This window comes from Phasianus colchicus, chromosome 8 (assembly GCF_987193195.1).
Source record: "Phasianus colchicus chromosome 8, bPhaCol1.hap1.1, whole genome shotgun sequence".
NCBI lineage: Eukaryota > Metazoa > Chordata > Aves > Galliformes > Phasianidae > Phasianus > Phasianus colchicus.
Genome location: NC_143443.1, coordinates 31,925,885 through 31,947,439, shown reverse-complemented (window position 1 = coordinate 31,947,439; position 21,555 = coordinate 31,925,885). Strand labels below are relative to the sequence as shown.

General features: G+C 41.6%; 2 protein-coding genes across 6 annotated transcripts; both read right to left on the bottom strand.

Annotated features, from left to right (window-relative positions):
• Positions 1-1,119: 1,119 nt before the first annotated feature.
• PSTK (phosphoseryl-tRNA kinase) lies at positions 1,120-4,927 on the bottom strand. The gene is made up of 6 exons (XM_031597353.2): positions 4,477-4,927; positions 4,121-4,376; positions 3,525-3,753; positions 3,036-3,111; positions 2,460-2,553; positions 1,120-2,231 (listed from the first exon to the last, which is right to left on the bottom strand). Exons 1-6 carry the CDS (start codon positions 4,675-4,677, stop codon positions 2,026-2,028), a joined length of 1,062 nt encoding a protein of 353 aa, XP_031453213.2. The 5' UTR covers positions 4,678-4,927; the 3' UTR covers positions 1,120-2,025.
• On the bottom strand, positions 4,921-21,516 carry LOC116231555 (disintegrin and metalloproteinase domain-containing protein 9-like). Of its 5 annotated transcripts, none has more exons than XM_090145618.1 (22): positions 20,680-21,516; positions 20,058-20,203; positions 17,643-17,740; positions 16,454-16,530; positions 15,778-15,856; positions 14,751-14,827; positions 13,835-14,057; positions 13,264-13,329; positions 13,111-13,182; positions 12,359-12,531; positions 11,872-11,956; positions 11,499-11,620; positions 10,857-11,028; positions 9,894-9,983; positions 9,159-9,354; positions 8,927-9,032; positions 8,544-8,718; positions 8,055-8,135; positions 7,405-7,510; positions 6,535-6,667; positions 5,884-5,947; positions 4,921-5,470 (listed from the first exon to the last, which is right to left on the bottom strand). In XM_090145618.1, the coding sequence occupies exons 2-22, from the start codon at positions 20,125-20,127 to the stop codon at positions 5,222-5,224; spliced, it is 2,514 nt and encodes an 837-aa protein (XP_090001744.1). In that variant the 5' UTR covers positions 20,128-20,203; positions 20,680-21,516; the 3' UTR covers positions 4,921-5,221. The 5 variants fall into 5 exon arrangements, with proteins under 5 accessions (XP_090001744.1, XP_090001745.1, XP_090001743.1 ...); XM_090145619.1 differs by having other exon boundaries at positions 20,058-20,179; XM_090145617.1 differs by having other exon boundaries at positions 20,058-20,822; positions 21,203-21,516.
• Between the last annotated feature and the right edge of the window lie 39 nt (positions 21,517-21,555).

Below are 21,555 nucleotides of genomic sequence, written 5' to 3'. Positions count from 1 at the left end.
GGGAGCCTGCGTGACCTTACTGAAAGGGGCCCTATGTAATACTGTGTTCTGTTGTGCCAAACAGTTCCCTGACTATAACTAGCTCCTTCTGACTACTGAGTACATTTGGAAGGTGTGTTTTCCTGTTGGTTTTGTTGTACATATTGTTTACTATAATTTAAAGAACAGAACTAATACTGGAAAATGGATGATGATCCTGACAATTGCCATGCACGAGCAGGCCTTACTCATTCAGTCAGCGAGGGATTCCCTTAAGGAACCATGGGATCAAGACCTTGGTTAGTGGGCCTTTCCACATTGGCTTCTCCATGTGCTGCACTGCACTGGCTTTTCTTTATGAAAACAAACCTTTGTATTGCAAGTTGGTAATGAGCATCTTACCTCGTATTCACAGGGAAGTTTGGGAATGAGCTGATCTATTTTTTTCCCCATACCTTGACTCCGGTAACTTCTGTAGTTGCAAAACATTAAGTTAATGGTTTTCTTTTGTTTATTTGTATTGTGATAGATTATTTTACAGATTTGTTGATAATTTGAACATGCATTATTTATAGCACTCTTAATACAGACTCAGTACTTTGAGAGGTTTTCCAGCGAGCGTGAAGATCTTGGTAGATCATCTCAGTTAACACTTAAGCCAACTGTAAAACAGCTAACAGAGAGTAGTAATAGTTGGTTTGTCACAGATACAGTGTTTAGATAAAGTTAATTTTGACATCAAACTTTAATTGGCATTTTAACATAAAGATGCGTGCCATTGTTTCCTAGCAAAATGATCTGTTGTATTTCTGTTCCAGGATGTTTTGGGGGTTTGCTTGTTTGCTTTTTGTTTCTTTGGACGATGGGAATGTAATTTAGAAGTTTTCACTGGCAAGTTTTCTATTAATTTTCAGCTTCTTTGAAAATCTACAGCAAATGGATGTTTTGGTGCAGGAAAATATATACCCTGCTGAAGCATTTTTCATTGAGCAATCTTTGTGTATGTGCTTCTAAGTACCTGCTTTGTTAATAATACGTATTTCAATGTAAAGAGCATATTTTGTATGCAAAAATGAAATCCATTAGAACTGTAAACTAAATTTTACCGTGTAGTGGATGTTCTCAGAAGACAGGGTTAATTCTGAAATAACTCGACTATATCTAGTGTAGTTCATGTTGTGGAGCTTTGCTTTTGTAAGGTAAGAATAAAATAATACTTTCTAATTAAGCCTTACAGTGATTCATCTTTCAATTGCACGTGGATCAGCTGGTGAACTGCTCATGCCTAGGTGTGCTTTAAGCAAGGTATGGAAGGTGAGATCAAACTTTTCATCACCCTAAGCTGGATGTCCCTTTGCACGGAATTGCACGGAAGCTAAATGAATATCTTGCAGCAGCTTTGAAGGCAGCACCAACCTTTAAGCTCCTTTGGACATCCAAGTTATTCCTACCTGCATTCATGTGTGTCTGCAGCTCTGAATCTCAATTTAAGGTGTTTCAAATCTTTTCCTTTACAGAGTTGCTGTAGGGAGGCCAATAGCCTGATCTAAAAATTGGACTTGGGAAACTGAGGCAGTACTTGAATGGAGCATAACTGTCTCTATATCCTAGCTTTGGATGCTGCAGTTCATTTGTTGTCAACGTACCACTTAACGTGCTATATGCCATCTCACTTATTGCTCTTACATCTTGTCAGGCACAAAAGAGCTGTGGAAATGCTCAGCTACCTGTTGGGAGCAGAGCTGAGCAGGCTGCCATTCAAGGTGCTCTTCAAAACCTCAGCTGGATAAGGTTCTGGGAAAGCCAGGCCAGCCTGATGGTCCCACAGCAAGAGGGAAGTGGAACTTGATGACTTCCAGGCATTCCTCCCAGGCTGCTGTGCTATACAGCATCCCTGTTCCATAAACCAGGAGCAGGAGTTAGAGGTGATTGAGCCCTCCAGAGAAGGAAGCTGTCACTCTCAGATATTTTCAGCAGCACTGCTAAAACAGTGTTACATTTTTAATGCTCTTTACTCTTCAGAGCAATCCAACATTCTCTATATTATTACTTTAAAATGTATTTATTAATTACATTGGTTGCCTCAAGTTGGAATGAAGAAAGCACACTGGTAGCAGGGTCAGTGGTGGGATTTTGTTGGCCAGATTCATTTTCCACATGACTTCCTTGCCGCAGATCTTCCAAAAATTCTGCTTTGAGTTTGTTGAGTTCTTCTGCCAGGCTTTTCATCTCACTTGGGAGCACGTTCTTATCTTAAAGAAAATTCAAGTTGTCATTTTATGCTCATTTTAGAAGCTAACATTTACAAACTTTGGCTCATGTTGCCCAATAATTCTGGCAAGGCTTCTGAAGGATATTGCCTTGGTCACAGCTGCAGGTTGGGATTTCAATTAATCCCGAGGGAATTCCACAGGTTAACTTTAAGGTGCCAGCAAGCTTAACACCTTGGCTGTGCTTCACCTCAGCTGTGCCTCACGTACCTTTTGCCTCCTTCATGGTTTGAGAGATGATTCGTCTGCATGTCTGATCAGCTTGATGGACAGCGCTGGCTGCACAGATCGCTCGATCCGCTTCCTATCAAAAAGATCAACAGACAGGGAGAAACATGCAAACAAATGAAAATTCCTTCACATTATGATCAGCCTTTGAAGTACTCATTCTCCAACAGGGAGAAACGTGAGCACCACCTCAGTGCCCAGCACAGTGCACATCTACTCCTTTTCTTCCGAGGCAGAGGGTGACTGTCAGACATGTACACACGACATGAAGAAGTGAGCATTATTTCCCTCAGTGTGATGGGTCAGCTCCAAAAGGCATTCTTTTTACTGCTGCTAATTGCACAACAGGATGTTAAAAGGTCGTTTGTTGGCTTCACTTAATAAGGTGACAAAAGTACCCGTTTCAAATAGGATCAGCCTTTGTGTGCATGCTTTTGCAACCCAGAACCGCAACAGAACTCTGAATTTTTGTCACTGTGGTGTTGTGAGTACAATTCCAGAAGAAAATAATTCCCTATCACCTGAAAGAGCTATGGATTTTAAAACACAGCACTCTACCTTCTGCTCAGTGTTTTCCCTGTTTTGCTTCACGGGATTTTCCAACGCAGCGCCCAGCAAGTTAATTATCTGCACACTAAGGAAACAAAGAATAGAGAAATGCATTAATCCAACAACCTCAACAGAAAGTTATCTTTCATTTTATCATGACAGCTCATGACAGAAAACCCCCATTTCCAGTTAAATTTATGAGGTAGTCAGTGAGATAATAATTATACAGCAAGTCAGATCATAGAATGGCTTGGATTGGAAAGGACCTCAAAGATCATCAAGCTCCAACCCTCCACCACATGCAGGGCCACCAACCTCCACATTTAATACCAGACCAGGCTGCCCAGGGCCCCATCCAACCTGGCCTTGAACACCTTCGGAGATGAGGTAACCACAGGTGGCTGTTCCAGCACCTCACCCCTCTCATAATATTATAAGAACTTAATGACATGAAACGACGACAAGCTTCAACCGCCCTTACGTGCAAACAGAACTCACTGGAAAGCCTCCATCAGCCCGGCATCACACTGCTCCTCTGGGGTGCACGCAGAGCAGCTCAGGATGAGGCTGTTCTGCTCCCAGGGGTTTTTCTCAGGCTCTGGCAGCTCCACTCTCTGTGCCATACGGCAGATGGTCCCCTCGGGCACCGGGCTGCCCCGCAAGCGGTTCCTCTGCAGGCACAGCTCCAGGGGGCATTCCAGGAAGAGCTGGCAGAAGCCCAGGGAATCTGCAGGGATGCAATGGACAGTTGTCTGGATGAGGCCGTGCACGAATGCTGATCCTCTGGACGGAAGGAGCCCAGTTCTGAGACCCAGCAGCTCCTACACTGCTCGCTCCAAAAGTACTGCCTTCCGTTTATTTCCACGGGAACTACAACAGGTACAGAGCAAACTCTCGGCTACAAAACACTGTTTTTTCAACGTAGCCACCAACTAAAGCCTGTATGCTGCACCGGTACACGCGTAGATGGGCCGCAAAGGCTGCCCCGCTGGGAAGGTCCAACCCTCCTGCCACCCCCCCGATGCCACGGGCCGACACAAAGCAGGACGCCCCGCTCAACCCACGCCCGGCAGGAGGAGCGGAGCACGAATTACACTCGCGAGCCAGCTGGAACACCTCGTATCGCATGCTGCGGTAGTAGAAGTTGTCATCCAGGACGATGCACAGCGGGCGGACCCCGGGACCGCCGCCGTCCCGCCCCGGGCGCAGCCCCTGCTCGGCGCAGCAGCTCAGGAAGCGGCTCCAGCCGGGCGGGGCGGGGCCGGGCGGGGCGGGGCCGGAGCGCAGCGCCCGCAGGAAGCGCTCCAGGAGCCGCAGCAATTCCCGCCGCCGCCGCTTCCAGGCGGAGTCCTGCGGGACGGAGCGAGGGGCGGGGTTTGCGCCTCGTCGCCCGGCAACGGCGGCCGAACGACGCGGCCAATGGGAAGGCGGGAAGGAGAACGGCACTGACCAATGGGGGCTCCCCGTGCGGAGGCTCGCCCCGCCCCCAGGCCTCCTCCGGGATGAGGTCGTCGTAGACGAGCAGCGCGCAGTCCCAGCTCTGGCGGAGCGGCAGCTGGCGGCGCAGAGCGCGGGCCAGCGTAGACTTGCCGGCGGCCGGCAGCCCGCACAGCACGCACAGCACCACGCGCCCGCCGTCCGCCCGCTCCATCGCCGCCGTACTGCGCTCAGACGCCGCTTCCCCGAGGGGGCGGCCCTGCGCAGCCGCAGTGGGAGAGCGGGCGCACGGCGAGAGCGCCCCCTGGCGGAGCGGCGGCCCCGATTCGGGAAATAAATGCGGGGTGACGAACGGTGCGGCAGCTGCTGGGCGCCCGACGGCAGCAGGCTGTATTCCGCGGCCGTGAAACCAAGATCGTGCAGGTGATCTACGTTAAGTCATTGCATTAGTGTGATTCTGCCATCGGAGGACTCCCGAGGGAGGCTCGCTGCTTGCAGGACGCGCTTTGCCCCGCGGGTTTCTGCCTGCAGGAGGGCACGAAGGAGCACGAAGCTGCGGGCTGCCCGCACAGCACGGGACGCGGCGGCTGTTAAATGATCCCATCCGCTTCTCCTCCCCGGCAGCTGAGGCTGCGCTGAGAAGCCCCGTTCTGCCACAGCTTTCAAGCAGCCACAGCTGGACTTCAGGCTTTCCGTGAAAGAAATAAAAACAAAAAGAAGGGATGAGGTAGAAGAGGCACAGACGCAGCCAGCAGCTCTTAGGCAGTAATACAATAAGGCAATGATACAAAGGCTTTGCTCAGGGTCTCTCGGCACCGAGTCTTTCCCAGCGGTACGTGCTGCTGGAAGGATGCACACATGGAGGGCTGCACGATGCCAGCCCTCGTGCTTTTCCTTATCAGTTCCTGGCGGCCCAAGGAGCTCCTCACACAGCGGGTCTGGGTGATGGGACAGCGGGTCGATGAGGTCCTGAAGGAACCGCAGGAAACTGCGTTTGTCCTGCCTGCCTGGAGGGGGGATAACAGCTTTGAGAAGTGCTTCAGCACCCGAGACAAGCCGTACTTCTAAGCGGGTATTTGGCCAGCTGTAGCAAACGTTGAAGTTATACAAACCTCGGACCGGGAAAATGTGATATGGTGAAAAAATCAGGGCTTGCTGTGGCGGGCTAGGAGAGATGGCACAGATAATCAGGTTAACACAGAACACAAATCGTAACTCATTATTCTCAACAGAGCTAATGGTATGCAACTTTCAGACATGGTGTTTTGTCCTGTCCAACACCCTCTGTTAAATAATTGGAAATTCTGATGGCTTTCGTGTATCAATAAAAGCACAACGTAATCAGTAAGTGCTTTAGACAAAGGTACTGTAGAACTGGGATTACTCAGCATGAAATAATGCAGCTATGCATCTGTCTTACCTGATCATTTCTTGCGGTATGGGTTGGTCTGTTGCTTTGCTTTGGTTGCTGTGCATTGTTATCCCTGAAAGCAAAACACCACCATCAGGAAAATCCCCATTTGGATTGACAACAAGAAGGGATGAATGCTTACAAAGGGACCCAGTTACAAATCTCATGTTTCTGACTTCACCCCTTTATGGATGTGGCAAATAATTTCCATGTTCATCATCATAGGATGGCCTGGGTTGCAAAGGACCTCAAAGATCATCCAGTTCCAACCCCCTGCTATGTGCAGGGTCACCAACCAGCAGACCAGGCTGCCCAGAGCCACATCCAGCCTGGCCTTGAATGCCTGCAGGGATGGGGCATCCACATCCTCCTTGGGCAACCTGTTCCAGTGTGTCACCACCCATGCTCTATGCCCCCGTGCCCATGAACACAATTACAAGTACCAACTGGAAAAGTGCAGTGCATTTTAAGAAAAGAAATGCTTGAGAATTGACGATCAGAGCATCTGTATGAAAGTACCCACGTTTGCCAATAGCAGGACAGTCTTTTTCTTTTGGGGGCTATGTAGTGTTTTTTACATAGAGCGTCTAACCAGATTGCTAAATTAATTTAGAGCACCCTCACAACCACTGAAATATGCATTTGTAGTCAGTATAATACCTGTGTTGTCTTCTACTTTTCCTGCAAAACTTCCTCTTTATTGCATCACGCTTAATTACTGCTATTACAATCACAACCAGTATTGGCAGCACAATGAAGAAAAAAATAAGCAGGCCATCCCGAAGTGAAGTATCTAGAGAAAAATAGTTGCAATCGTGTAAGACAGTCATCATGTTTCACCTCATATGAAAGCATTTTGCTGTTAAAAATACCTTTCTGAGCTAAGAATTGCCATCTTTGAATTGTTATAAAGCAAAATTAGTCATTAGGATTTGCACTTCCATAATCACAAATTGTCCCTGCCTTACTCAGCCCATGCTGTATGACATACAACATTTCCCTTTTAGTCAGAAGATGTAAAACACTTTCCATGGTCTCTCAGTGTAAAGGTCAGAAAAATTCACTCCTTTTTCCCTTTGCATAATTTCATGGCTCTCAGCTGAGCAGTGATGGTGCAGCACGAACCTCCTTCATCCCTCTCATTGCAGTGATACCTTTTCCATATGTAAAGGCTGCTGGTTTCATTCTCAAGCTACAGCCTTACAATATTATACGTTTTATTAGATTTAAAATAATTAGTAATTAAATATTTGAAGAACATCTAATTGTTTTAAAATCTAAAAGTAATTCTAAGTAATTAGTGTATTGTTTTTTATCTCAGATAAAACTAAGATCAGCTTTTCCCTTGGACCAACTTGTGTAGGTCTGCAGACATCACAAATCAGATGCTGTTCATTCTCCAAGACAGTCACAAATGAGCAGTAGAAATAAAAAAAAAAGCTTTAAAAAAGAGACTGAAAACCACCCTGTATGAATAGATTAATTAAATGGGACACTGGAAGCAGTAAGAAAGCAGTTTCAGAATCATACCCATGTGAGCTGGACCACTGTCAATACTGCCACCATAGCCTGACTGGTTACAGAATGGAGGTGCCCATCCAGAATTGCAGTGGCAGTTCCCATTGTTGTTACACACCTACAGCAAAAGGGATTAGTCAAATAAAGGCTTTTTGGAAGCAGCCACTTTCAACCTCTGATGTATATCTTAAGTTACACATTAAGAACTGCACGTGGGAACAAGAAATATTGCATAGTATTGCATAGAAGTATAGGAGGTATGAGCTCTCTGCTTCCACAACATTCCAGAACACTGAGTGAAAGAACTTCTGAGTTCTGAAACTGTCAGACTCCATTTTCATTTTTCACAGAGAAATATCTGCATCCTGAATCACCAGCCTGTCCTCCTGAGAGGAATACTCTCCTCTTACAGTTTGACAACTCAGAAATATTAGAAAATTCCCGAGGGAAATTTAGAAGAAATGTTTAGAAGTGTCTTGCAATGTTAGTGCTAAGGTGTTTACAGCATACTGCTAACATGAATTATGGATTAAAACGTGGATTTAACTTTTAATACAGAGCAGAATAAAGCAAAGCCATCTGTCAGGCTATTGCTTTTACAGAGGCATTTTGCAGCTATCTTTATCTTCAAGATGTAGAGCATGAAAACACCATCTACTCACCCCATTGTCACTGCACTTCTGCTTTACATTGCAGCTGTAGCCCAGATGACTTGCATCAACACACTCAAAAGCTACACAGGCCTGGGAAAGTATTTAGTGTCTTTTAAATACAACATTCCCCCCAGATCCTACCCATTTTATACATATACTATATAATAATATACATTTTCAAGTCTACAGCTTCTGCTTATCAGCCCTTTGCATATAGAACACTGAGTACTTAACAGCTCTATAGCTGTATTTATCTCAGATTTCCTTAAATCTATGGATGCAGCTTGATGGAAATAATTTGAGTAACTGATAAGATTGCTCACTGATTTGTAGCATCACAGTTTTTTTTTTTAAGAGCTAATTAATTGTATCTACCTGAAAAAGCAGATTTTTAATGACTTTTTGTAGATAAATAAGAAAACAATTGAATGCTTTTGAAAGTTAAGAGCTTTCCAGCTGGTGGAATATATTGTGTATATATGCTGACATTTGTCTTACCTTCTTTTCTCCACATGCTGTTCCATCATGAACTTGAGCAGGATCAGGGATATCTGATCCTAAGTCAAAATCAGAGGACCAGCATAAAACCCCGGATGCATTATTGACAACACTCCAAGCAGGAAGATTTTGAAGGCTAACAGAAGTGCACTGGAGTTTGCCACACAGACTGTGCCTGTAGTGAACAAATGGCACTTGGAAAGAAGTTGAACAGCAAAAAAAAAAAACACACAAAAAACCCCCCAGTATAAATGCAAATACACCAGCCAAATGTAGGTTGCATTTTAAACAAATATTCTTGTCTTAAACTTCATGCTCTACAAGTTCATAACAGAATGTATATTGTGCACTGGAGATCTGGCTTTTGTTTAGTACTGACTTACTGAACAGAACACTTCTTGTACACTCCACCTGTCATTCCACAGTTTCCAAATCTATCTCCTTTAATATTGGCTTTTTCAAAGCACAGATCAGGTGCTTTTCTTGCCCCTGTATGAAAAAACAGAGATTCTTAGCAAGCCATCATGCTGTCTTAAAAATATGAGAAAGAAAAAGCAAGCTATGAAATGTCTTGTAGAAGACTACAAGTCTTTTTACATTAAAGTATAAACTTACCTTTTCCATATATGGCTTCACACTGTGAATCAAAGCTCTGACATACTCCATAGTAGCAATATGCTTTCATGTTGTTGCATGGGTAACCATTCATGATATAAACATCGTCTGGACAGTAGGCATAGCTTCCACTGCAGTATTCAGGGAGATCACAGAAATCCATTTTTGATCTGCATTCTGCTCCTGCTGCTTTAAACTAGAACAGGAGAAGAATGCTATCTCACTTTTATTTTGTAACAGCACAGCTTCAAACATGAAACAATGACAGCTGAGTATCTGTTTTTAAAGATTTTAAAGAAGATTAAATAGTTTTTTTTTTAAATTAATATTTAATAAAAGTCCAAAACTTCCCTCAGTTTCACAGGGTGCAGTTACAAAGTCTTTGAGCTGAGTTTGCAGAAGAGGGTAGGTCATACAGATGCACACACAAGCACAAATTAAAAAGTAGCCAACAATCAGAGGCTGTGTGAATGCGTGGGGTTGCATAATGGAGATGACTATTGCTGAATCCCCTGATTACTTCTTCCTCCTGTGAGGGATGACACAGAGATGACATTCCATTTCTAAGCTACAGAACTCATTAAGAGACAAATTCTCCACTTCCATGCTCTCTGCTGGTGAATGTAGTTTCATGTGGAATTATGTCAAGAGATTCTATGAGATTCTTTTCCAACACCTCCTAAAAAAGCCAACCTAGTAATGACTATCAGTTCAGCTTAATCAAACGAAGCCTACCTTGCAGTTTTTGCAGCACAGTCCTTGTGCACACTGCGATCCAGATGTAAGTTTGCAGGTGGCAGCATTGCAGCAAGGGTTGGTGCATTCCTAAGAAAGTCATAAAAAAGGGAACACCATGTTTCTACCTTGTGTAGCTAGGAATGTAGCTGGTCAAGCCAAGTGCATGGACAAATCAAGCATTACATACACTATCTGTCTTGCATATTCTGAGATTGATAGTCTCTCATAGAAAGAACATACAGTCTGGCTTTGTTTTTTTTTTTTAAACAAGTCATCAGAAAAACACCTATTTTGATGGGCTATGCCACAGGAATATAAGATAGGTTTCCACTTTAAGCTGGCACTAAAGAAGCAGACCAGTTCATTTTTAAAATAACACTACTTATTCCACCTTATCTTATTTTCCCACTACTCTGGCAGTTTGATGTAGGAAAATGCTGATATCTTTTCTTGGCTTAGAAGAACACCTATGCAATGGGTTTACTGGCAGCCTTTTGATTTATTGGTGTCTTTTTGGAGACGCCTTTATTTTCTCAACAACCAGCCAACATGCCCCATTCTTAGAAAGACATTTTCACAGTGTGAATACCACCAAAGTAATTGTGTTTTGGGCTAATTTTGAGGGCTACAGTTAGGAAACATGTAAGTGCTACACAAACTAGTAATCACTTTTCTGTTACATGAATCTCTACCTTGCTAATACCAGCACAAAAACCAATGGCATTTTCACATACTGTGCACTGAAATGCACTTCTTTGTTAGGCAATGACTCAAAGTTCTATCAAGCCCAGTAGCTCTTAACTGAGTTTGTACCAAAACTGATGTATCATTTTAGGCTTTTTCTAAAATTTACCTTTATACAGCTTGCAAAATGTAAACTTAAAGGAAAGCTCCCCAGATATTAACACAAATCAGGTTACAACAAGTATCACACACAAGTACACAGCTGAATTTCATTACCTGTGGCTTTCCACAGTCACATTCTTCATTGTTATCAATCACATTGTTACCACAGACAGGCTCTTTGTAAACATTACTTGTTTTGGGTGGATTTCTGAGGCAGTTTCCTCCTCCATTTAGAACAAGGTTCTCAAAATCATCAGCACTGCAGGAACTGAAATTCCTGGATCCCCTGGAAAGCACAATATTTTTATTAGATTTTGCTTACAAAAAGACAATTCAGTAAAATTCTGTCACATTTCCTAACAGGTGACAGGAGGTCATGAAATATTCTCTTTTTACTTTATTTTGTATTAGAGTACTTTTAGAAATAAAAAAGATTTTCCTTTTTTCAGATGCAAAAAAGACCCATCAGATTATCCATTCTTATACTCTATACAAAATAGGCTTTCAAAATCCCTTGTTTGTGCTGAGTCCAAAAATGCCTGATTGAAATATCTTCTGGCCAGGTCAGAAAATAGGTAACGATTCAAATAAATGAAAATGATGTCAAATCCTAAGTCCAAAAATTCACTCTGTGATCAAAATCTTCAAACAACTTCTCATTCACGAAAGTTCTTTGGTGCTCATGGAATCTTCTCAGTTTATAAGACATAAGCAGTGCAGATAAATAACAATTATTAAATTAAATGGAAATCTTACTTATCTGTGCTGTACATAATGTAGGATGCAGGACACCTTTTATCATCATGTTTCATTCCAAGGTTATGTCCCAATTCATGTGCAACTACTGTAGCATGACGTAACACATTGTTATGATTCAACTAATAAAGAGAATCAGTGTTAAAAATTATGAAAGTAAAGTACTACGTTTCTACCTGCCCACTTATTTAAGCCACAGGTCAATTAAAGGCTATGAAGACAGTACAAAATTGTATTGCAAAGCAAAAACAGCAAGAAATGGCAGTTTGCCACTGTTTATTTTCAGGCAGGGCTAAATTCTGCTGCTCTTTCTATTCCTTCTCACAGGATCATACTCTGATAGTAACACAGTCAGTCATGGGAATGTACTTACAGTGCTGATTGACCCTCCCTGCACCTGTGAGCAGACGGTCCCCACAAAAGCCATTCCAATGGATCCACTGTAAGAGTCTCTCCCTCTGTAACAGAAGCAATTTGAAGGTGGTGTTGAAAGAGGAGCTGAACATTTAAGGTTTCTTCTAAAAGACACTGATGAAACAAATACTGCAAAGCATAATTTGGTCTTCTTGAAGACAAGAAGAAAGTTGCACGATATCATGATTTCAACTAATAATATTGGGATAACATAGATTGAAAATAATGATCAGTCACCCAAGTCTGCTGTATCAGTGCTTCTAAGTTGAGAATAACTCAACTCAGAATTCATTACATTTATTTTTATTTTTATTTTCCCCAGGTTAAAGCTGTTTGGAAGTTGAGGGAATTTCATTCCAGTTATATTTTCATTCATATATGAAACAAACCCTACATATATTAGCAACTAGCAGCGTGGCCAGTTCTGCCACTAAATAAAAACTTACATTATGAGATGGCTAACATCATTTCTGGATCGCTTAAGAAGATCTTTCTGTCTCCAAGAAACGAATCTGCTCAGTACATCTCCAGCTGAACCCTCCATTACAGAGATTTGGTTTTTATCTGTCCAAATCTCTAATCCAACCAAAACAATCTGGATATTTAATGCACTATACATCTGGAAAGGGGGAAAAAAAGGTGATTACTATCCATCAGTCTGGTTCAAGTGAGTTATGAAAGACTTTTTCATTACTGCTGCATTAACATCAAGCCAAACAGTGACTGAGACATAAGTTGAGTTTCTTTGAATAATTACAATCTAGTTTAATATTAAGAAATACATGACTGAAGGCAATCTACCTCATGAATATGCTTAAACAGATCTTTCAGGTGAAATTGGAAAGATGATGTTTATTCATTTTCTTAGCTAAATGTCTTGAGGAGAAATTGTGGGCATATCATCGCATTGCTTATGGAATTGTTCCCAATGCTGACAATTTGCTTAAGGAAAAAACAATTGCAAACAAGTGAAATACTCTTCCTGGAAGCATAAAAAGTGCTGCAGACCTCAGGTTTCTGGTCTGCACCTCTACAAGTTCTGTGCAAAGATACGCAGCGTGCCTTAAATATCACAAATTGCCACATAACTTCCAAATGCAGTTTCAGGACATAGGTGTACAGATTTACTGAATTATTTTGTCTTTTGAAAACTAAGACATATAAAAACTACTCAATATAGGTGACTGGACTGACCTACCCCATCAACATAATTAATCAGCTCAACGGTTTCCTTTTGCACTGCAGCAGGATCAGAGTTCTTCTGCAAAAACTGTAAGATACCACATGCAAACATCAGTGAAAATTGTTAATATTTTAACATAACGTATTTAGCATTCTACAGAGTCATTACCCTGTGATTATCCACAACCACAAATAATTCCACATAGCTTTTCTGTGGCAGGACAGCTCGCTTCTTCTGCAAATTAGAAAGCACAGTAAGTTAACACTGCCTAGTGGATTCAAGGTTTTTAACTCATCCTTCTCATCTTTTTCATTTAATGTATTTATAAAGAAACCTGCATTTTTAAACTGGCCTCAAACGTAAGTTAGCTGTAGATTTCCACACCAGTATCAGTATGTTAGCACTTTACTTTTGGTCAGACCTTGAGATGCACGAGCTGAATGGCAGCTTCATGCCTTTCATACACCCATGATGGTCATGGGCTGAACTCTGCTCTTCTGCTAAACGACTGCTTCAAGTTATGTTAAATTCCCATTGTGCTATTCTTCTCTTTCAACATTTATCAGAACTCCCAACAGTTTGGGATCCATGAAAATGTGAGCAAGAAGGAGGTGCTCAGCCAAACCCACCTGCAATGATACCATGCCAAAGCAAGGCTCTGCAGACCCTTGGCTACTGGGACAGACTGAGGAAATAGTTTGGACTGTAGCCCTCAGGAGAAAAACAGAAATGTATTTACCCTCAAAAGCTCTTCCCTACTAGAGGTAATGTTTGGTGAAAATGCATATTTCACAGACTCCTTCACAAACATCTGCATCTCATGATGAAGGCTGTCATTCAGCACACCACAATGGAAAGGAATATGCTGCATATCTTCTAACTGGTAAAACCTGTGTTCAAATGTTCTGGATGTGTTGAGTGGCTCCATTCCATACCATTTGCCAGCAATGTAGACAATTCCTCTAATGAGCATAAAAGAATGAAGAATTATTTCTTTCTCATGGTTATGACTAGGGGAGTGAACATTAGATGAGCACTTTAAAGTGTAATTATTCATGCCACCGTGTTAACATAAATTACTGTCTTAAATTATCTCAGTGTAGGGGGTGAATTCAAATGCCCCACATGATCTCAAAAGAAAAAACAGTACTCAGTTACATATTGATTTTATGCAAATATATGCTCCTTGAATCAATTACTGGGAAAACCTAACTGGTCAAGCACTGGAACAAGCTTCCCTGGGAACAAACAACACTCTTAGATATATAGTTTAGCTCTTAGATTGCTCTGCATGGAGCCAGGAGTTGGACTCAGTGATCCCTGTGGGTCCCTTCCAACGCAAGATATTTGGTGCACTTGTATCAAGTATTACAGGCCTTTGCTCATGCCTGTGTTCTACATGTATTTAGATTATGCTCTCCCTCGTGTTGTCTTTCTCTCCGAAGGAATTTTAGATAAGTGATAAACAGTAGTGGAGACAAAGAATAAAACCTGCACAGAGTTTCAGCTTCATCAAGATGTGAAATGTAAAAAATCTTTGCAAGACAGGATGGTGCTTCTTTCCATGAGTAAACTGAATATTAAAGCTTTTGTTTTGTTTTTACTGGTGGTACTGTGCAATTAATTATCTTGAAGCAAAAAGCAAGAGGTAATACCTCAGGCCATCACATGTGCTAAGAGCAAGCACCGAGTCAGCCATTCCTTCAACAGCACCATGATAATAACAGTGTGTCTGAAATGCAACAAAACCACATAATTAATGACAAAATCAGGTTGCTGTGTTCAAATTCAAATGTATTTGGTAACCAGCCTTATTATTTGCAGGATGTTATAGCTGGCTTTTGCAAATTCAAAGTGTTCCATATTCTAAAATAATCCCAAATTTCTTGGGAGTAAAATATTACTTGACATGAGTAACCACTACAACATCTGGTTCCCTGATACTAGAAAACAAAGAGCTTTTTATTTATCCTATCACCACCTTTTAACGAGATCTTTGTGTCTCTACTGCTTATCTTGTTCTCACATAGAATCCTCTCCAAGGCTGATCCAAGAAGCTTTGCTTGCACAAAGCAGTCTCACTGAGCTAGCATGCAGTTAAAGGCTGAAATTAAACATAAAAACATTCTTAAGGTTTGCTCAAAACTACAGAGCTTTGATGCTTCCATTGTACCTTTAACAGTATACTATGCAAAGGTGACCTAGTTGGGTAGCTCAAATTCAATCTTGGCATAATTTCCTGCGCCTCCTTTCTCACCTTACAAAATAATGATGCTGTATCTTCAGAAATAGCATGAGGACATGACTGCTCCCTCATAAAACATGAAACCTCATGTTTTATATCACATAAACATTAATGCTATAAATATAAAACCTTGACAAAATCTCTCTCCCAGCCTATCTTTTTTCTATAGGTGCCCTTCATTGGCATACCTGCATTTCCCTTTCCACTGCCAAAAATGTAAACAGTTTTCATTGTTCTACTATACAGACACAACAACACTCAGAATGAATGGTCACACAGATTCACTTTTGCTTTTGAAATACATACAGATGCACATACATCCTTGCTGCAGCTCTCAGTTCTATCGAATTGTTAATAAGACCTTCAGTTCACAAAGCTATGGTTCTCTGCTTTGAGGAAACTCTTATCTGAAAGGGGAAATTTAAGATGTACAATACCTTGTTTTTTGATTGTGTTGCCTCCAGTTTCCCATTTTTCCCATAAGTATATAGCATAAAGTCTTTGCTAACAAGGTCTCTGGAAACAAAAACAAACTACTGCTCTTTTAAGAGTCTATAAAGCAAGAAATAAATCAAGAATCCTTGTAAGTACTACACTGTTAGCAGCATACTCCTCTTATATCATTACTAAAATGCAGAGACATGAAAGAGATACCTTCAAAATGAGCTGTGCTATTTGGAAAATGTGTTATTTTGAAATAGTTTAATTAAAATATCCACAGAGTAGGACCTGAGCAGACTATGTTATATCAGGGCCTGGACTGTTACTGACTCAGGAACAAGGAAGAACAACAGACAAATTTATCTAACTACAACATTACTCACAACCCTCCCTGCCAAAAAATGGGTATGAATTCTACTTTTCCAGGATTTTCTGAAATCTGCTGCTTTGTGGTGCTAGTAATAAATTAATTGAAATAAATTTGTGCTCAGAAAAATATTACCTCGTGCCTGTGAGGCAATTCCATAACAGAGACACTATATAACATATTTTGTAATTATGGCAATCTGCCCTCAAAATGATTTCTTCTGAGCTTTGTCAGTGTAACAATACTTGGCTGTATGCAACCACATTCAAATATGGAATGATATCCTAGAACACTCTGTAACATACTTATTTTTCTTCAGTGTTAGGAGGTATGTTCCATTTCTGGTTTTAATGGAGTAAGAAAGATTGTCGTCTGAATGCTCCTGAAAACAGAACAGAAATATCATTCCATGAATTTTTGCCTGGGTGTGCCAGTTCCATGCTTTCTTTGATAACAGAGCTCCAACCCCTGCATACATTTTACGTATTCACTTGATTCACAAAACACACATTTCCTACCCCTCACACTTTCTGTATTTAAAAGATCCAGCACCACGCTCTACATTCTTTCCTATGGAAAGTTTAAATTCTGTTAGGCTATAAATAATCATATAGAAGACATAATGAAAAATCATACAAACTACACAGAAGATTACGTATGTTTGCTTTTAGAGATTTTGGAGAAGGAATGAAGACATGCTGTCTACAAAAAGGTCAATAATTACCATTTGTGGTATTAATAACAAAAAAATAAGTGTTAATTAAGCTAAACATAGGTGTCCATTGTATAGCTTTACAGTCTCAGGAACAGATGCTCCTGAGGCTCTAGTGGAGAGGAAATAGGCACAGATCAGATGAAGGTGGCCAGAGGTATTTTCCCAAGGAAGGCACAGCCCATGTATGCACTCTGCTGAACTATCACATAAAATTTTGTGACACTCCTTATGTAAATCATCATCATCTGGCTGAACAACACACAAATGCTTCCTTAGGTAATCGGTTTGCACAAAGATGACTAACCATTTCATTATCAGTTATTTCAGTAATTGAACTCTGTATCTGGTGTAAAGGTAAACGACTTCAGAGCAGAAGAATTAAGGTTCAGATCTCTCTCTCTTAACTCATTCCTGTAGGACTGTATGGGACCACTTGTACTAAGGGAGCATCTGCTCTTCAGGTACTACATGATTGAAATCTTATGTTTTCTCAAAGACTGTGTGCAAAGTACAAGTGAATGTACACAGCATGGACATTAGCTCAAGTTCAGTGTCTAATTTGACTTGGAGGAGAATAAAATATTCCCCATTCTCCTTTCTATTTCTGTCTTATAAGGCAGGACTAGTGCAGTCATAGACCTCTGTGGAAACAAATTCACTCAAAACTACTCAAGAAAACTTAAGAATCTAATCCATATTAACATAGACAGTATGTATGCCTGCAATATAGGACAATATTGTGAAAAACAGCAACGTTAGAAATAAAAGTAACAACAAACCTCATGAAAAAATGGGCGATGTTTCTCTCTGCCTGTCAACCTTTGAGGAATAATGATTTCGAATGCAGAAAGTCTGGATGCCTCTTCAGAATACACACCTAAAAATGAAATTCCTAAGGAATTAGAAAGGGTAAGTGATGTCTTGTGTTGGCTTCAGGACAGAGATGATGAAAAATAATTCTGATCAGACAATAAATGGAGAAAAAGGAGTTTCACCAGCATGGGACCCAAACCAAAATCGCCCATGCTCAGTTTGGTTTGTTCCATCTCTGCCTGAGTTCTGGGATTATGCTGAGAAAGTCCAAGAAATCAATCTTTTCATTCATGGCCAAAGTATTCTGCGTTCCTGAGTGCATAAACGAAATGTATCTTATTTGTTTATATTACAAACTGAGATGATAACTCAAGTTTTGGTCATTCTTTCATATAGTCATTATGAAAACAAATGATTGTATGAAAAAAAAAAAAATCTCACAGCTGTAACATCACACAAAATCCCAAATAAAAGAAAATCTAAAAATCTAACCAAAACAAAAAGCTCCTGTATTCAGAGCATACCTTGAATAAATAGCTCAGGAATGGTCAGACTGATGCAAAAGGAGGTAAATTCTGGTTTCAGCTGGAGTCTTCCAGAGGACATAAAGAAAAGCTACCAAATTAGCTAAATCTCCCATATTCTAACCCGGACTATTAACTTTGTCTGTCCTTTCTGAAACACTTTCTTCTCCCATGATGGATGCTTTCAACCTGATGTACTGCAGAAAAAGTCAGTATCTGTCCTCTCTGTCCACCTATCTGCCCTCTTCTAGGAAGTTTTGAGGCAGCTGGACAGTTAAAATTAACACTGCGTGACGTTTTGACATCTTAAATACCATCAAGTTCCTTCAGGTTTTGTGAAATCACCTTGCTGGTATCAGGAGCAGTGTGCTGATGTGTCTGTTGGCAGCAGGGCTCGCTAGGAGTGGCTGATGGATGCTTGCTCAGCAACACTCACCTTTCTCTTGTATTTTTTTGTGGAAGGTTTCACACTGTATCAGTTATCTTCAGAACACCATCCTAACTCAGGAAGCTAAAGGTAAGAAGTCTGTTGAGTATCCAGTTTCAGTTATAGACAAAAACCATCTCCAGTGAACTTTTTGAAAATTGGTAGAACCTCTCCTCCCCTTTTTTTCTGTCTGTTCATGAAAGTGGTTTTAGTGTTTCTTTTGGTCAACAGAGACACAACCATTGCTTTTAAACAGGTTACAGAGTCAACACTAACATGGGTTTTAACAACCTACTTCTTAAATTGTTCCTCTATGAGGAAACAAAGAAATTTCTGCTCATTTGTAGTAGGACAAAGTTAACCCCAGCCTCCCAGGTTTCTGTGAAAGGAAACTAACTGCAAAGAAGCCACAGAGCAATCATGAATCACCAATTCAAAGCAAGGAGGAGGACTCCTCAGTGTAATGATGATCTCTACCTATAAGATAACATCAGGATTTTTGAAAACTAGGTGCAGGTAGACTATCATTAACATTAAATGCTGCCATTACAATCAGAATGTGGAAGCTGCTATTAGCAAAACAGGCTTGTAAATAATATTGGCGCTCCCTCTTTACTTTTGTCTTTTTATCTGAAATAACTTTGTTAACTCAATCATAAAATCTGTTCTGTTTTGTAAGTGCACGTAGAGCTAAGGGCAGAAGTATGGTTCTAACAGTTCAAATTTTGACACCGGAAAGGAAGGTTTTTTTACAATGATGGTGGTGAGGCGCTGGCAGAGGTTGCCAAGAGAAGTGGTGGTGCTCCATCCCTGCAAATCCCCAGGGTCAGGCTGGAGGGGGCTCTGAGCATCCAATGGAGCTGTGGGTGTCCCCATTCATTGCAGGGAAGTTGGGCCAGATGACCCCGGGGTCACCAAAGGGTCCCTTACAACTCAAATAATTCTATAATGATTCTATAAGAAAAGTGAGAAAGCACCTGTAACATTGGTCATAAACATACCACTTTCTAAGAAATATTCCAGGCATTATATCTACATCTAAAATCTGAATCCTAATCATCAATGAAAAGAAGTTAATGTGGACATAAAATAAAACATTACTGGAATTTCAAATCTTTTTCTCCACTCTACTGTCCATCAGTGACAGTAGCTGCCAATTGTCACAACCAGCGTCATGTGAGGAAGGAGATGTTTTTAAACACCTACTATGTCATGGGGGAAAAAAACCACAAAGAACTAAGCTGTAAAAAGCTTCAAACTGCAGGGTTTTCCCTAAGCCAGAGCTTGTTGATGGGAGATCTGCTAACAGCCTGATGCCTAAGGACAGCCATGCCTTGGTTTGAAAGGTCTGCACGTTTCTGGTTAGAATTGGAGAGTACAAGAATTCCTGGATAAACTTTCCGAATACGTAACAGAAACGAAAAGCTTACCTTTCATCCAACAAGAGTTTCCAGTTAAAGACAGTCCAAAAGTGAAGAAAAACAGGCCGTGCCTTAGCATGACTGGATTTCCTGCAGACACTGTACCTGGCTCTCAGCCGCTCTGCACAGAACTAGAAGAACAAGAACCGTCTGCTCTGAAGGTAAACAACAGAAAAAGCTCTCAATACTTCATCTCTGCTAAGGAAACGGGAAGTAAAAGTTCATCCATTAGGCTTGCAAGAAAACTGGTTAGGCAGCTTAAGGCAAACAAAAAGCAGCTCTCTGAAATGCTGATTGGAGGCAGACGGCCACATCATGCCAGGACCAGGCTGGTTTCTTCTGAAGGACTTCGACTGCTACCACGCTGAGGTTATATGAGATTCAAAACATCAAGCCTTGCTAGCAACGGATCTGATATTTGAGATATTTGTACTGGTCACTGCTAGCTGGGCAAAATGTACTCTCTGGAATTTTACCTTGTTGTTTTCCTTTATTTTATCTTTACAAATATGAAAAATGCAGTGCTTATCAACACATGGCAATCCCACAGCTGTATATAACATAGGGATAGCTGTATGTAACATAGGGATTTTAGCTAGCCCCAGCCACGTTAAGGAATAATTCTCCTCACCAAAAGTCTGTAATTTTGAGGAATTCATCACTCTTCCAGGGTCAGAATAATCTTCCAAGGCACTGAGCGTCGTCACCAAGAGCAGAGAATGAATGCTCCCAAAGCTGGATGGATGTGCAACACAGTTCAGAAGCGCTGAGCACCTTTAGGAACCCAAACAGGAGCCTGAGCAATACGGCTTTCACACTGAAACGTTTATATCGAGTAATCAATTTTAATTAATTTTGAATTCAAGCAGAGCAGAACCAGTGCTGGTCAGTCACACAAAATAAAGGCTCAAGTGCAAAAACAAAACAAAAATCAGAGCTGTCAGCGCTGTCATATTGTCCCGGATGAAGCCTGCGCAGATCTCCCTATTGAACAGACCTAATTCCCTCAGCCAAAGCACCCAGAACTCGATACCCGAGCTCGCAGGGCTCGCACCCACAGCACAGCGTAAAGAGAAACGCTCCCTGACTCCAGAAGCCAGGATCCTACTGCAAATTAAATGAACCCCATCTTTTATTTATGTTCTCCTTCCTACCATTAGCACACCGCAAGGAACGCAGGGGCTGCATCGCTCCAAGCGCTGCTCCGCCAGGGTAAGTTTAGGTTGGCTATCAGGAAGACTTCCTTACAGAAAGGGCTGTTAAGCACTGCAATGGGCTGCACAGGGAGGTGGTTGAGCCACCATCCCTGGATGTGTTTGGATGTGGTGCTCAGGGCCGTGATTTGGCGGAGGGTTGTTAGAATTAGGGTGGTACGATTAGGTCGTGGTTGCACTGGATGATTTTTAACGTCTTTTCCAACTTGAGCGACTCCACAACTCCTCGCCCAACTCCCGCAGCACCGAGGACCCCTCAGCGCCGCCCCGCCCCGCGCATGCGCGCCGCCCCG

Excerpts from the sequence above, each read along its gene's own strand:
- PSTK (XM_031597353.2), bottom strand. The coding sequence starts at position 4,677 with ATGGAGCGGGCGGACGGCGGGCGCGTGGTGCTGTGCGTGCTGTGCGGG. Across the intron at positions 3,754-4,120 it reads GTTCCAGCTGGCTCGCGAGT|ATTCCCTGGGCTTCTGCCAG; the intron begins GTAATTCGTGCT and ends GCATCCCTGCAG. Across the intron at positions 2,554-3,035 it reads GGGAAAACACTGAGCAGAAG|GAAGCGGATCGAGCGATCTG; the intron begins GTAGAGTGCTGT and ends TCTTTTTGATAG.
- LOC116231555 (XM_090145616.1), bottom strand. The coding sequence starts at position 20,127 with ATGCTAAGGCACGGCCTGTTTTTCTTCACTTTTGGACTGTCTTTAACT. Across the intron at positions 14,828-15,777 it reads CAACACAATCAAAAAACAAG|ACACACTGTTATTATCATGG; the intron begins GTATTGTACATC and ends GTTGCATTTCAG. Across the intron at positions 12,532-13,110 it reads TGATTAATTATGTTGATGGG|ATGTATAGTGCATTAAATAT; the intron begins GTAGGTCAGTCC and ends CCCCCTTTCCAG.